At 37.4% G+C, this 16,273-nt stretch overlaps 2 protein-coding genes across 4 annotated transcripts in view; one reads left to right on the top strand and one right to left on the bottom strand.

Annotated features, from left to right (window-relative positions):
• LOC145999677 (presequence protease, mitochondrial) overlaps nucleotides 1-13,231 on the bottom strand; it is an 80,754-nt gene extending 67,523 nt beyond the window's left edge. For both annotated transcript variants that reach the window (XM_083136894.1, XM_083136876.1), the window contains exons 1-2: nucleotides 13,072-13,231; nucleotides 6,234-6,341 (exon numbers count right to left, since the gene is read on the bottom strand). The gene's annotated coding sequence lies outside the window, so the exon portion shown is untranslated. The remainder of the gene's footprint in view (nucleotides 1-6,233; nucleotides 6,342-13,071) is intronic.
• A 1,665-nt stretch (nucleotides 13,232-14,896) lies between these two features.
• The window catches only part of ergic53 (lectin, mannose binding protein ergic53), a 46,675-nt gene continuing 45,298 nt past the window's right edge, over nucleotides 14,897-16,273 (top strand). For both annotated transcript variants that reach the window (XM_083136861.1, XM_083136850.1), the window contains exon 1: nucleotides 14,897-15,096. In XM_083136861.1, coding sequence (XP_082992987.1) covers nucleotides 14,904-15,096 — 193 coding nt within the window. In that variant the 5' untranslated portion in view covers nucleotides 14,897-14,903. The remainder of the gene's footprint in view (nucleotides 15,097-16,273) is intronic.

Genomic DNA, 16,273 nt, shown 5'->3' with positions numbered 1-16,273 from the left:
GAATGAATTCATCATAATGTTGGGTTTCATTGAATACTATTTTAAAATAAATAATTACATATCAATATGAAAGAAATAGTTAAAGATTGGTGAATTCCAACGAAAACACTAGTGAATGACCATCAAAATTCAGTGAATGACAACTACCTCAGTACCAATGAATTACCAAAACCACTTTTAATAATAATAATGCTTCTTGAAAAAACAAATTTGAAAAAGTTACCGGGTGTTTTTTTTTGTACATTTTAGCATTTAAGGTACTGTATAGTAAACACCATAAAAATGTTTCAGACAAAATATTTGTGGAACTTGCATATGCTCCTTGATGTCACAATGACTGATCAGCTTTGTTAAGCCATTTCCATTAGTCAACTTCAGTTATGCATAACTTTTATTTCAGATTCATGCTCAAATTTACAAATGATTATTCCTGGAAAACATTCACCATCATAATCGCCAACATTCTGCATAATGCAATTTTCACTGCATTCACTCTTGTTTTGCACAACAGATAATGACAACTCATGTAAATCTCCTTCAGATTCCAATGCCATCTGATCTGAAATTGTATTGGTCTCACTATCTTCTATTTTCTTCTTCGAACGGATAGATTTTGATTTCTTCTTAATATCCACTTTCACTTGTTGCTGTTTTCTCCCTCGTTGTTCTAGTTCATGATTATCTTTCCATTTCTTTGATGGTATTGCAAATGCTAATGTTAGTTGGTCATGTCAGTGTTGCAAATGATTGGAAGGCCTTATCAATTTCAGCTGGAACTTCCTTTCTTTTCTGACAGCAGTGGTCATTTCAATTCATCCACCTCATAACAAACCAACAGCAAAAATTATATAAATTGTCTCTCAAATGTGCATGCTCCTTTTCCTCCCAACAATTGCGCAAGCATTTAAGACAAAATCCATTAAGAGAAGTCTTAATTCTCTCTCTGGTAATTTACAATGCATTACAGAAAACAATCATATTGCAAGTGAAGCGAACAAGAAAATTTTTAATCCATTTTTTTTGCAAACTGAAAACAACATTGACTTAATATGGTGCAAATAATTTCACGAGGTGGCATGGCATTCTCTCTTTTACAACTTTTATCATTTAGATTGTTGGGCGGCCAGGGCCGACTCCCGCCACTCCCTAGTTACGGCTCTGAACTTGACGAGACTAAGAAAAGTAGGCATTGCGAGCGAAGCGATAGAGAAAATTTTATGAAATGTATTTTTATTTGCATAAAATTTGAAATTGAGGGGGATAATTGCCCCTCTGTGCCCTCTGCAGGTGCCCTTGGCCATAAATGTTTGCCCCCTTGCCCTCCTTAAAATTGATTTCAATTCAAGGTTGGGGGGGGCACTGTGGTTGCGCCACTGATATGCACACACAAATATAGTAACAATATGAAGTGTCTGGCAATGTATCCAAAAATTCTAATTTAATTTAATTAAACGGTATGTTTAAAACATTTAATTCGAGGTCCTTAATTTACATTTGCCATTTCACACACTCAAAACTCGAAATACATCTACAAACCCAAGTAACACAAATATTATCGTATATATTCTAACCTGCGAAAAGTTGTTAGTTGTGTAAGAATTTCAAACTCAAATCTACCTGATCATCTTCAAGAAATTTTATCTTGCAAAAATCTTCCGCCTGTCAGATTGCTCTACAAAGGCCAGTAACAAAGTAAACAGATTGAGAGAATTCTGTTTTATTTTTCACACAACATTATTTTCCTTCCTCGATAAAAATAACTCAACTGTGAAAATCTCACCTCAGGGCATTAATAAATATGTATAAATTCAATAGGATTTGGATTAATACAGGTTGCAATTTTTCACGTCTACAGAGAAAAATTCAAGCAGAATTCAGGCATAATTCCCGGAGTCAATAATTCATGCAGAATTCCCGGTGAGTAGCCACCCTGGTAATGAACTGAGGAGAGGACAATGGGAAAGACACAAGAAAGTGACCTCACCCTTGGATAAAAGTATCATTCCAGCATGCACATACAATGATTTGGAAGAAGGGGAGGTGGTCACACAAAAGTTCAGTCAAGATGATCAACCATAGGCTTTTAATATGTGTTTTATATCCACTACAAATTTTGTATTTCTTCTATGAACTTGATGTCATGTTGAAGGATCAAAAAGTAGTGGTGAACCGATACCACTTTGAAACAATGACAATACTCTTAACATTATCTGCATTAGCAAGGCCAATGCTTGGACAATGTAACTATAGCTCGACCACAAGGAAAAAAACCTTCCGTCCAAAGCGTTCGCCCAACTTCCGTGCCATTATCGGTGTTCGGGGCAGTGTTGCCAGGTCAGATTTGAAAAATTCGGGAGATCGTTCCTTGGGAAACCAGAAGATCTGCTACAAAATCCGATTATCTAATAGTCGCGGATGAACGACGTTCTTGGGGGTGGAGGGGCGGCATAGTCGTGCTCATGGGGGGGGGGGGCAAGGGGAGTGGCGCTCATTGTTTACGCTGTAAACGTCACAGATACTTTTGTAACAATGGTGTTAAACCCAGCACCCTGTGTTTGGCGAAAATATTCCGAAGATCTCCATTTCAGGAGTGTACATGTTTCAAACAAAAGAAAGTAAACCGCCCGACGGAACCGACCAACATCTTTCATCTCTTCCGCATTTTCCGGTTAGAGGGTGTGTGGAAAACACCCTCAAATGTGTCCTTTCTCAGCACAGACAGAAGGGGTTTGGGATGCCTCTATTATCGCGAGGAATTTTTATGACAGGAAATGGTAGAAAGTTGTGTTCACAGATGAAGCTAACGTGCTGCCTTTCGTTGCCGGTGATTTTCCACAATCTTTCAAGTCGAATTTGCCTTCTGCTGGTGTTCGGTGTACAGCTATCGATAGGGGTGGGCACGCGTCCTGCACCATAATGAGAAAATGCATTACGTATGTGAAATATATTTGGTGAATTAGACAGCATGTCTTCCTCAATAATTCAAGATAGCAACGCTTATGCTAGGGTGCCACCTATCTTCCCCATCTGCTAGAAATACACACACACACCCACAAACACATACATGTATAACATAATTTGCCCACGCTACGCAGTCAGTGTTTCTACCTCGTAAGGCAAGGACGTTTCACTGTGTTTGTGTCACTTCATCCATTTCATCAGTTTTTCATTCATCCATATTGTCGTACTTAGCCGTAGAGACACAAAAGCGACGTAAAATAACTAAATTAGAAATAGAGTTTAGGGTGGGATAAAATACAGCCATCTAAAAATAGTAATGTAGTAAAAGTAATAAAATAATGTCCTAGCACAATTGAGTAGCGTTTGACATAATTCCACAGTTCAAACAGCACTTTTCAAGTAAAATGAGCAGGAAACGTGTTTTTGAGCTGCCCGTTGGAGGTTCCATAGCAATAGTTTATTAAGGATTTCTCCCGAGAAATCAATAGCCCTCGCAACGCTGACGTGAGCCAGCTGAATGTTCCTTCCCCCCTGCCCTTTCCCGCACCCGCCGGCGCGATGTGCTTCTGCACAGGTTTTTTTGCTTGTGGTTCCACTATAGTTACAGTATGACAGAATATTTATAATTTGTATTAATATATAAGTATCCCATTGGAAATGTACGGGATCAATACATCGATATCTGAAGCAATCAAATCTTTAAAATAGCTGTCATGTAATCACAAAATAAAACAAAAATTAACGAAAAGTTGTGTGCTTTGCACAATTTCCAAGGCATCTGGACCAAAGTGTGGACCTACACTCTTAAAAAGTATACACTGACATTAGTCTGTGTTGGTATCAGCTCAGCTCTAGTTAAAAGTGATTCTTATTCCTTCGGGGTGATGTCAGCTTCCTAGGACTTTCTCATGGCAAAAATAACAAGGTTTATATAAAAGTGTAGGAGTTATCTTTAAAACCAAATCTTAATTTGAGAGATATTTCATGCCAAAAAAGATGAACAAACAATGTGTGTTCCGTTATTTGTAGAGCAGTGAATAAGCATGCAGTTTCTTTACGGAATTGCAACAAGAATTTAAAGTAACTGCATATTGGCACAAACTGAAAAGAAAAATCTAGTTGTGTGTCTGATATGTGGGGTAAGATTTCGGGGAATTTTTTTGAACAATTGGTGAAGAATAAAGCTGTTCTCAAGAAAATTGGTTCTTTTGATAAATACTTCTGGCATTCCTCAACTTCAGCGTAGGACTACCATCAAATGTTAATCAGAAAAGAGCAGAAACACTATTAAGTCACACCGAGATTATAACAATTAATATCTTTTGACAAGAGATCATATTTCATTTATTGTTTATGATGTATCATTTATGTGATCCATAACAATACATTAATAATAACAATAATTTTATAATTAGGCCTAACCGTTTTTTTTCAGGAAAAAGGAGGTGGGGGTAAACTGATCTCCTGGGGATGTCCCATTTTTGAGTCAAAATATTATGGTCACCCTATATATAGTCATGTGAGTAGTGAATAAAAATGGGCAGGCAGATTGTGAGTAAGTCTATACTCTCCCAGACCTCATCCTCTTACATTGACTTTTTAAGAAGCAGTTCCCACAGGAGGAACCCTAGTGGGGAACAGATTGTGATATTAAAGTGCCAGAAAAGCACAATGGAATATTGACTTAAATAAAAACACTTTTATATATGAATTATTGTATTAACCTAATTCAACAGGGGTTATGTAGGCTTTAGTGGAGTTTTCAGACCAAAGTAACAAGCAGCATGTGTCAATTGGAAACCAACCATTAGAATTAAAGGCATCCTTTCAAACCAAAGCAATACAACAAGCTACTAGTGTACTGGACCATTTTCTCAATGGCATGCATTGCAGCACCTCAATCTGATGTTTGTGCATGCATGGTGTGTGCTTTCTTATAGACTGAAGGGGCCTGTGTTGCTTGTCACTTGGCAATTTGTAATATAATTAAGCCTTGTTCTGCCACAAAAGAAGTGATGTGGGTGAGGGAACTAAACGTAATTTTATAAGGAACATGGAAGACCGAATAAAGAAGATATGCACAGAGAAAGGGGAAGAAGAAACCAAGATTAATAGCCTGTGGGAACAACTAGAAGAGAATGGCTATGAAAAGAAAGACAGACACAACATCAACAGAAGAAGGAAAGAGATAAAAGAGAGAGGACTGGAAGAGAAGGAAGAAAAAGAAAAAGAGATATGGTTTGGTATAAGAAGTATGGGCGATGCCACAGAGAAGATATGCAAAGTGCTGAGGAAAGTGGGTATAAGAACTTACAGGAAGGGAGGACGCACTATTTTAAGTATAGCCAGCAAGAAGAAGGAAGAAAAGAGAGAGGAAGAAGAGTAAGGGGTTATCTACGAGGTGAAGTGCAGAGGATGTGAAAGTGTATATATAGGGGAAACAAAGAACAGACTTAAAGACAGGTTAAAGCAACACATGGATGATGTGAGATTGAAGAGAGACAGGAATGCCATATTCAAACACACTAGAGAAACAGGACATGAAGTTGAATGGGATTCGGCTAGGCGAATAGGAAAAGAGAAGAGAGAACTAGTGAGAAAATGGAAGGAGGCCAAAGAAATAGAAAAGAAAGGAGAAGACATCATGAATTGGAATGGAGGACTCAAGATAAACAAGGAATGGAAGAGTGTGTTAGAGAAAGTTGAAAGGATGAAGAAAAGGAATGAAGAAAAAAGAAGTATGAACAAGGAAGATAGAAGAGTAAAGAAGAAGACCAGAGGAGGAGGTATTCATCCATAACCAAAAAGGAAGGAGGGGTGGGGGAGTGGTAAGCAGGAGGTTCTAGCCTCTTGCTAATCTTGACCTGTCAATCACCAGTCAGTGTAGTTGACCCATTAGTCAACAACTGTCAGGAGGTGATATGTTTAATTCCTTTGGAGAAATCTTCCTAGATAAGGACTGTCAACTCGATTTGTTGTTGTGTGGCTAGTGACCCTGCTATGTGTATGTAATCTTTCTGTGTGTAGTATATTTCATCATTTTAGTTTAGTTCTTCGTCTGAGGAAGACCCTGATACAGGGTTGAAACGTTACCTGTTAAGTGTTTTTATCTTAATAAACTGCCTTGGTCAGCAACTTAGTGTTGGTAATTTGATGTGAAACCCCCATGCCACTTGTCCCTTCAGCCTGAGAGCACCCTTACGAACATATGCCAAGTCTGCACTTACACACTAAACTAATGTTACAAACTGTATGAAATATATATCGCTCACCTTTGGTACAGATAAATCAGCAGGGATTATTGCCTAACTAATCCAATTTCTTCATCAGTTGCTTCCTGGGAATGCTTCAAGTTGCTTGATTTAATTTGCAAACAGCACCTGAAAAACAAAGAAATGTAGAGAATTGTACCATTTCAATGTACAATAAAATGAAAAAAAAGTACATAATATAACAGGAAATTGATCGAAGTAATAAGATGCTCCTTAGGCAGCAGTGGGGTAAGCTATTAAGTTACACTCATTGTACTCAAAAGATTCAAATTACTTAACTAATGCCTTATGTAAAAATTTATTTGAAATAAAATGCTACAGCAATGTGACAAAATCCACTGGAATTCTTTTGGGGCATTCCAGCATTACGTGTGTGACATTTTACAAACAAAATTGAAGGTTTTAGACATGAGATTGGATTAAGATTGGATTAAAATATTCATAATGAACTGATTCCATGGAATTATGAATTACTTTGTGGTGTCTGTTAACACATGGAAAACAGTTAAGTATGATGGCATAGGTTGAATGCATGACAAGCATTAACAAAAGTGCATTACGTGTGTGACGCTTTAAAAATATGGCAAATTTTGACTTAATTTGTCTGTGAAGCACATAGGCTGAAGTTGCTAGTAACTATTATTGGTGAAAGGTGCAAATTATATGCATTTGCCAAACATCTAAACCTTAATGCAATTAAAAACAATTATAATTTCCATGTTAATTCATTTTGTTATTTACATGGAGTAGGAACACTTTTTGCAGAATGCCCTTTTTACTTAATTTCACTTCTAGCTCTCTTTAATAAAAAATCGTCCTGAAGAGGGACATGGGTCTGAGTTCCAATTATATAATGACTTCTTTAAAGGCAGTTAGAAAACTGGACATTGAGTGTGGAAGAAGTTTGAAACTTATGTGTTTGAAAGTGATGTGAAAAATGATGTAATGAAAAATAGGTTGTGCAAGTCACAATGTTTGTAAATTTCTGCTCTTAGAAGACACTCTTCATGCTGTTAACAGAGCCTCCCATATGGCACAGTGGTAGCATTGTCGCCTTATAATTAAGGGATCCCGGGTTCGATACCCTGGTGGAGGCACATAGTGGTTTGGATCCCACTTTAAACTGTAGGTCCAGCCCCAATTAGCCTTACTATGCATAAAGTGGACTTAAAACACCAACTCAATCAATTAATCATGTTGGTAACATTATGACGGCAATGAAAGTGCAGAAACAGTAAGGTAATCAGACATGGCAATTGCAGATTACTGAAAAATGTATATAGCAAAACCATCATGTAACTTGTCTAATGCAGTCATGTAAGCATAGGAATGGCATTACAATGGAAAGAACACCAATGCTGACCTCCTAGTTTACTAAGGAACGCATATAGGAATGGGATTATGCAGAGTATTATTTTTCACAAAAAAGCTAAAAATAAGACAAATATAAATACAAGATTGTAAAAATCCCAGGTCAGTGAGAACCTTACATATTAACTGGTTATTCCATTTACTTCCACAAAAGCCTCTTCTCTGGTCTGGCCAATCTCATAACTTCAAAAGGATTTGGAAGTTGAAGAAAGGCCATCTTTTATTTTTCAGGCACCTATACATGTTAAATATAATAGCAATTCCAAGAAAAATTAAACCAAAATTTAAATTCTTAAATGTATTTAAGCCTGTTATCTTATTTATGACCAACATGAAATGTTTGTGTGACAGACACTATCTGATATTAGTAGCAAAATAATCTAACACAGTTATTTTTAGTGTGTAGAAAATTGAAGGTGGCTCAGGAAACTTAACCAACTTACTTTCCACATTCTTTTTTATCAGTTCCACCGTGAACTGCACAAAAATGGAAGATTTCAACTTGCCAGATCAGTTAAAGGAGAAAGGGATGGTCAGTGCCACCAGAAGGAGGAGGGGAGGGGGAGAAACAGTTTTTTTTTATGAAAGTGATGTCAATTTTTCACATTACGAGTACTTCTTTATTTGCGTTGTTTCGTTTCCGTACGAAACAGTATGGCACGTACACCTTCGAAGATCATCGCGTGTCGTGCTTGTGTTTTGTCGATGCAGTGTTTCCAACCTTCGTAACCCAAAAAATACTAGTTAAGCAATTTTTTTTAAGCTTCTTCGCATTATTTTACGAACAAAATTTTGGTAACAGTTTCATACATCAGAGAGACATTTCTTCAATTTTACACAAGAAACTACGTACAGAAATGAGTTTCTCTAAGGTTCACAACGTTCCTCGAGGTATTTTCTTTTATCGTGGAATATATTTTACTGGGAAATCATGTATTTTTCAAGAGACATATCTCACCGACGCACAATTGCCATTGCTTTCATTTGCTTGCCCTACGACAACCGGATGCTGCGTATGTTTGATGACGAAAGCCCCTGTCAGTGTTTCAACCCCTCTTTTTTTTTTACTATGCTTGCCTAACATAACCAAAACTAACATAACCTTATCGGAAATGGTTTGTGGGGCTATCCGTGAATGGTTTGTGGGGCTACCCGTGAATGGTTCGTGGGGCTATCCCTATCCATGTATGGTTTGTGGGGCTATCCGTCAGCTACAATGTACAATGTACAATTTGCACAAGTGACGAACACAATAGTAGGTATTTTTCGATGAAGGATGTTGGAAACACTGCATGCCCACTACAGTAGTCAACGCAGTGTTCTGTGTTATGGAAGCGAAAAAAAGGAGTCAAAGAAATTACTCCCTCTGTCCCATAATTATAGTCCGGTATGCCAAAATGGTAGTACAGAAATGACAGACAAAGAGGCAGATGGAAAGCACAATTTGTACTGATCCTCGAGTAGTAAAGTTGTATGACTCAATTCCCTTGTTTCATGTTCTTCTTCTGTATACACCAATGTCACAGTTTGAATATCGGGCAATTATTATGAGACAACAAACAAAGGTGTACCGGACAATAATTATGGGACAGAATGAGTACTCTCTATGTGAAAAACTGTGTTGTTTTTTTTCGTGTAAAAAGCATAATGGCACATTGAACTATGTTCCGCAATACACAATTGGTAAGTATGAACCATGCGAAACACAAAATTTTACACCGATTTTAATGTGTCTCCGATCTATGAAACTGGTACCAAAATTTTAACTGTGCTTGCCTAACCTAACCTTGCCGGAAATGGTTCATGGGGCTATGCGTGAATGGTTTTTGGGGCTATCCGTCAATGGTTTGTGGGCCTACCCATTTTTCAAGTACCAAATTACAAAATCCAGTGGATCTTCCACACCCGATATGAATTTCACCATGCATCCACGACACATCATCTTTTCGAAAAACAATGGCGTGGTTGGAAACCCTGCAATCGGCAAAACACAAGCACGACGAACGATAATTTACGAAGGCTATTGAGTGTCGGAGAATTAATTTCGAGCAATTTTACAATACCGGGAATTTCTCCATTTTGTTTGATATTCGGCATACTCACTAATTTTGGCCCCCTAAACACGAATCTGCAGTTAAAATTTGGCGCTCACATTTGGAAATAGCAAAATAATCTAAATTAAGTTCTTATTTCTACACCCTCGATTTCAGACTTTTTTATTTGTTTTTGTGAACATTATGTAACGCTAATTGTGAAGAACATAAATCTGGAGCGCAGAAATAACTATTTACCAATTTATAGCCAACTGAAGGTCAGATATTGCCGTTTGAAATTTTTGAGTCCAAATTTCCAACAGACTCCGGGTTCCGCCCCTGGGGTAATTGACCTACCGCCCCCAACCGCTAACGTGGCCCTGCCTCCGCTCCAGCTCTCTCTATTTGTGATTAAAATTACCACCTGAGCGCTAGTGTCGCTTCAAATATGGCCGCTCTAAGTAGGATAAATCTTTGTTTACATTCAGCAGTAGTACATAATAACAGCGTGTTGTCATGACTGGTATGGTAGAAAATGTTTAAATTACGCATTATTTTTAAATATTGCGAATGCGATTTGAATTCCAGGTACTCTAACAAACGTGAAACTGTACTGAGAATGAATCATTTAATTATGAGAGGCAAAAATAACACGGAAAATGCAGACGAAACTATGTATACGCACTGGGTGTCTAAAGCAGTGCTGTATCATCTGCACATCATGTTGTAACTGAAGTTCTCGGAAATTATTTGAAAATAAAGGAATTGAAATTGACCTGTACTTGAAAAGCTGGGACAGGAGAAAATTGCGAACATATCGTTGCAGTTCTTTCTTGAAAGAGAAAGGCTGGTTTAATAATAATATTCACGATTTCATGACCAGGCTATACTCACTGAAAAAGGACATCGTACTGAATGAAACAGTAACATTCGCATGTCCACTTTTCTTTTCTGGTTACATTTGACATTAATTCATTCTCAAACTATTTTCATCTTCTCTCTTAATCGACTTGCACCTGTTCCAAATTTCACACATACGTAATACCGGTAATTCATGGACGCATTGGGTAAGACGCTTCATGATTTTTCGGAAAAAAAAAAGCTTTATTTATAAAGTACAATTTAAAACTTTACTTTCATGGTAATATATATTTATCTCTCGAAAAATAAAGTAAGCAGACTCGTGCATTGCAGTCTTCGTAATTTCCTTGCCGAATTACAGTGTTATATCCCTCATACCAATCTTCTGTCAATTACGTTTTCCCTGATTTATTAACAAACTTAATTTTGTTGATTCCATGGGGTGGAAACACATGAATACTTTTAATGGTACTATTATAGTATAAGGGAAACACCTATAAATCATATTTTTTACATTGCTAATGTACTATTTTGGAATGTGGAACATTTCCTAAGGTGAAATAATGCATTTTTAACTAAGATAATGTCTATTTCTTAGATTTACGAGTACTTACTGTTACTTGTTATTTACATTGTGTAACACATTATGGCGGGCGAAAGCGTACTGGTTCAGGGTGCGTTGTACAAATGTTTTGCCGATTTATGCAGTGTTGCAAACTCGTTCACCGGAAAATACCTACTTTCGTGCCCGGATTTGAAATTATGCTAATACGTCGCAAACCATTGACGTTAGCCTCACAAACCATTGACGTTAACCTCACAAACCATTGACGTTAACCTCACAAACCATTGCCGTTAGCCCCACAAACCATTGACGTTAGCCCCCAAAACCATTTTCCTTAAGGTTAGGTTAGGCAAGCATAGTTAAAAAAAATTAAAATACTAGACACGTCATGTTCTAGTGAAAGCACGGCGAGGCTGAAACACTGACTATGGGGTTGCGTCATCTTAACACACGGAACATTGTACTCTCATGCAGAAAGCAAATGGCGGCAGCAGAAACAGCGTATCGGACAGAGATTTTAGCAGAAAACGACATGTTTTCGCATTAAAATGGATCAAAACTGGATTCACGAACTTCCACAACGCTACAGAAAATGATTTCCATAAGTACTTTCTCCTGTAAATTTGAATAAATCCGTTTCCGGTAACACTTTACTATACCTGAGACAGATTTACAGGAGAAAGTACTTACGCAAATCATTTTCTGTAGCGTTGTTGATGTCCGGGAATGTAATTTTGATTCATTTTAATGCGAATGCATGTGGTTTTGTACGAAAATCTATTTCCGACGCGCTATTGCTGCTGCCGCCAATTGCTTCCTGCATGAGAGCACAATACGCTCTCGTATTGTCCGTATATGCTAAATTGAACGAAAGGAGTGCTAATGGAACCAAACCTAACAGGCCTAACCTAACCTAGTAGGCATACCTCGTCCCCATAATGGTTTGTGGGGCTATCGTGAATTTTTGGGCTAACGTCAATGGTTTTTCTGGCTCAAGGAACGATCAACGGTAAGCTATCGCCAAGTTGTGTGTGGAAATAAACAAGAACAGTAAGTACTCGTAAATGTAAGAAATATACATTACTTTCCTAACAAATTCAATTATTTCACCTAAATAAGTGTTCCGGAATGCAGAATAGTACGTTAGCATTGTAAAAAAATTGTGAAAGAAATGATTCCCAGGTGTCTCAGGTATAGTAAAGTAGTACCCCGTTTCCCTTATACTATAATGTTACCCTTTTATTTTGTTCTGACCCATAAAACGATTTAGAGCAAAAAAAAACAAAAAAAAACTGAACAGTAGACCTTAGTCTCTCGCATATTCCCCATGCTTTAAACGACTTCAACACAACGTATCCTACTTAGAGTACTTCCTGAAAATCCCACCAGATGGCATATCGGTTAATTTTCATCGCGAATAGAGTCCCTGTTAAAGGCTTGTTAGAAATTGGCCGGATTCACCTGCCTCCAAATAAGCGCCAAATTTTAAGTGCAGATTCGTGATTACGAGGCCCAAATTAGTAAGTATCCCAAATTTCAAACAAATTGGATAACTACCCTGTATTGTTAAATTATACGGAGTACCTTAAAAATGGGTGTGAAATACGAGGAATTGGACATACGCTGGTCAGACTACTGGTCTAAATAACTTGCCTATTTGTGATTTCCGCATCTTGAAATAAATGTCCGGCTTTGAAAAACAAAGAAATCTATAGATTAAATTTTAAAAAGTCGAAATTTTTGATGGTGTACGGGCTGCGACCGGCCCCTAAATTTGGAGGGATACATACAATCTGTCACAGACCCTTGGAAAGAAAAGGAATGTATAACAATTAAAAAGGGCAACGAAAGCCAACTATCAAAATCTACCCCAAAAGTACAAAATTTTTGAACAATAACTTCAATTGGCCTAAACTACTAAAGAAAGCACTACAGTTCTGTGATCTTGTGAATGTTTGCAGAAGAGATATAACAGCCTCCAACATAATGAAATATCTTGTGGCCTTACCTTGTCAGTTTCCGAGTTATAGCTGTCCTTTTAATAGTGCAGAAAAATAAAATGTTCAAGCCCGTGGTGCGTTTCACTAGGTCGTGTATTTAAAAAGGACAATTCTATCTTATGCAACTTCAGAATTTTTGTACCCATCATTCATACCGCAGAGAAGATGTTACGGTAGCGCGCACGCAATACTGGTTTCTTTTGTTTTCTGGGTATGTTTTATTGGGTTATCCCTTATCGCACAACAATTCTGCAACATTGTGTTCTGGCGTCAGATGATCAATCCTTACGTTGTTAGGTTAGATCTATTAGGTTTGATTATATTAGCATAAATACACTAGACAGTTATTATTTATGCCAAGAGAACTAAACTTTAGTAGCCTCTCCTAACAACTTGGGCATTTGGCCTAAAAATAACAGTAGTCTCTCATGACGTCAGGACGTATGGTTGCTGAAATGTTGTGCGATAACGGAGAGCCTTTTTCTTGACTAAAATAGCTTGAATTTATCAATGATTTCTAACAACTTAAAATAACTAATGATTTTTACAAGTATTGTTACAGGGAAAGTTTAATTTTATTATTGTACTTAGAGCAGGCATTTTTTCAGATAATATGTAGCACGGACTAGAAATGAAGTCTGACTGTAATCTCTCCCCCATGATTTCTTTATTTCGTCTGCATGGTGGAGGACCGAAAATTTTCAATTTCAATTGTCTTTATTCTTGGCCGAGGTTCAGCGAATTCGTATATTATATTCCTCTAATCTGGTTAAAAATATTGTCAGTTGTAACATATTAATTTTTATGTGTTACTGCAGTAGGGGTGTGCGGAATGGGAAGTTTTTTTATTTCCGATTCCGATATTTTTTTCGGGCTCCCGCACAGCACAGGCCCTGCCTGACTGCAACAAGAGTCGGGCGAAAATGATATGAGCAAGATGATAAACAAATTAAGTTTCTTTAGAGGTAATTCTGCTATTGCTACCACAGAGTTGCTACCCTGAGCGAAGTATTGCAATCATTGCAGTGCATGTTTTCATCATCACCTTTGTACACCTTTTTTTTATTTCCGATTCCGATATTTTTTTTCGGGCTCCCGCACAGCACAGGCCCTGCCTGACTGCAACAAGAGTCGGGCGAAAATGATATGAGCAAGATGATAAACAAATTAAGTTTCTTTAGAGGTAATTCTGCTATTGCTACCACAGAGTTGCTACCCTGAGCGAAGTATCGCAATCATTGCAGTGCATGTTTTCATCATCACCTTTGTACATACGTACAGCTCACATTTGGTTAATAAACCTTTCCCTGCTCCCACAAAAATAGGCAATAATTAGGCTGGAGAGTTCAATGAACTAGCCGATCTCTAATTACGCACAGATAATGATCAGGCTGGAAACAAAGAGAATAATATACTTTTTGGCTGGAAAGTTCATACGAACTAACCGATCATTGTAGACAGAGGCCTAGAAGTACTGTTAGTAGACCAATGAAAATCTTCCAAGTAGTTTTCTTTTGAGAAGTAATCTGTGGAAATATGTGCCATGTTGACAACTTCCGGACAGCTGATGGGTAGAAACTTCTACTAAACACGAACACCATGCATTATATGCTTATTCCAGCCTGATGCAAAAATAGAACATTAATTATGGAAATAGTTAACATATTGTTAACTAACTACATACAAAAGTTAATATTAAGAGTATATTATTATGTTAATGAACTGAAAGCTACAAGAACATTAGAATTTAATGATAATTTGGAACTGCTTAGTTTAAATTAAATGGTGTCCATGTCGTGGAGAAATAACATTCTGAACATATACTCTCTAGTCTGTGCACATGCACACTAACAGGTTACAAATGGAGATGGCTGCGGAGGTGAGGTGGCTTTCGTGTGTGATATGTATAATTTTCGCAATTTCAGACGTTATTGGCGATGTTCCTCACAGAAGGTTTGAATACAAGTACAGCTTCAAGCCACCATATCTTGCGCAAAGAGATGGAAGCGTTCCATTTTGGGAATATGGAGGAAGTAAGTGTGTACCGTTAATGTCAGTGATGTGTTGGCTGGTCGGTGTGTTCAAGTTCTTCCAGATGGTTTCCATCGGAAAGAAAAATAACAAGTAAATAAGTTCTGCACATAGGTCAAAATTGTATCGCTACTTTCACAAGCATAAAATATTTTATTGCTACTAAACTTCGAGGAAGTTCACATAAATATGAGACGAAAATCGGAACACTGCTGGCTTTTGATTTTATTCTGTTTATATTTGCTTACATTACATACATTACACCCCCCCCCCCCCCAAAGGCTCATGTAACAAATGCCTTTCCTAGGATATTAATTTGAAAATTTTTCGTAGCCATCTCATTGGATATTCATTTGGAAACTAGTAGCTGTCACATTTTCATTAGAAGTAGGAAACAGTTTTAACTTTAAATTGTGTAAAGTTTTTTTGGTACCAGTTTCATAGATCGGAGACACATTAAAATCTCATATTTTGTGTTTCGCATGAATGGTACTTACCAATTGTGTATTGCGGAACATAGTTCAAGGTGCCATTTTGCTTTTTACACGAAAACAAACTCAATTTTTCACATTCTGAGTGCTTTTTTTTATTCCCTTCTTCGCTTATGGAACACACAATATGGCGGGCACATCTTGACTCATGTTGTGGGTATGCAGTGTTTCAACCTTGTTCACCGAAAAATACCTGCTATCGTGTTTGGCACCGGTGGAAATTATACATTATGCACGGGTATCTGACGGATAGCACCACAAACCCTTCACGGATAGCCCCACGAACCATTTCCGATAAGATTAGGTTTGGTTACGTTAGGCAAGCATAGTAAAAAAAAAAGGGGGTTTTAAACAGACAAGGGCTCACGTCATGAAACGTACGAAGCATCAGGTTGTCGTAAGGTAAGCAAATGAAAGCAATGGCAATTGTGCGTCGGTGAGATATTTCTCTTGAAAAATACATGATTTCCCCGTCAAATATATTCCACGATGAATGAAAATACCTTGACGAATGTTGTGAACCTTGGAGAAACTCATTTCCGTAAGTAGTTTCTTGTGTAAAATTGTAGAAATGTCTCTCCGATGTATGAAACTGTTACCAGTTTTTTTTTTTTTGTACTTTCACAGGATGAAGAAAGTGTTTAGATTATTTTGAAGTTGCAGATAGCACAGGCTTTCACTTCATAGG

Source organism: Lepisma saccharinum, chromosome 1, assembly GCF_977018435.1.
Source record: "Lepisma saccharinum chromosome 1, izLepSacc3.1, whole genome shotgun sequence".
Classification (NCBI taxonomy): Eukaryota; Metazoa; Arthropoda; class Insecta; order Zygentoma; family Lepismatidae; genus Lepisma; species Lepisma saccharinum.
This window is presented reverse-complemented; position numbering and strand designations above follow the sequence as displayed.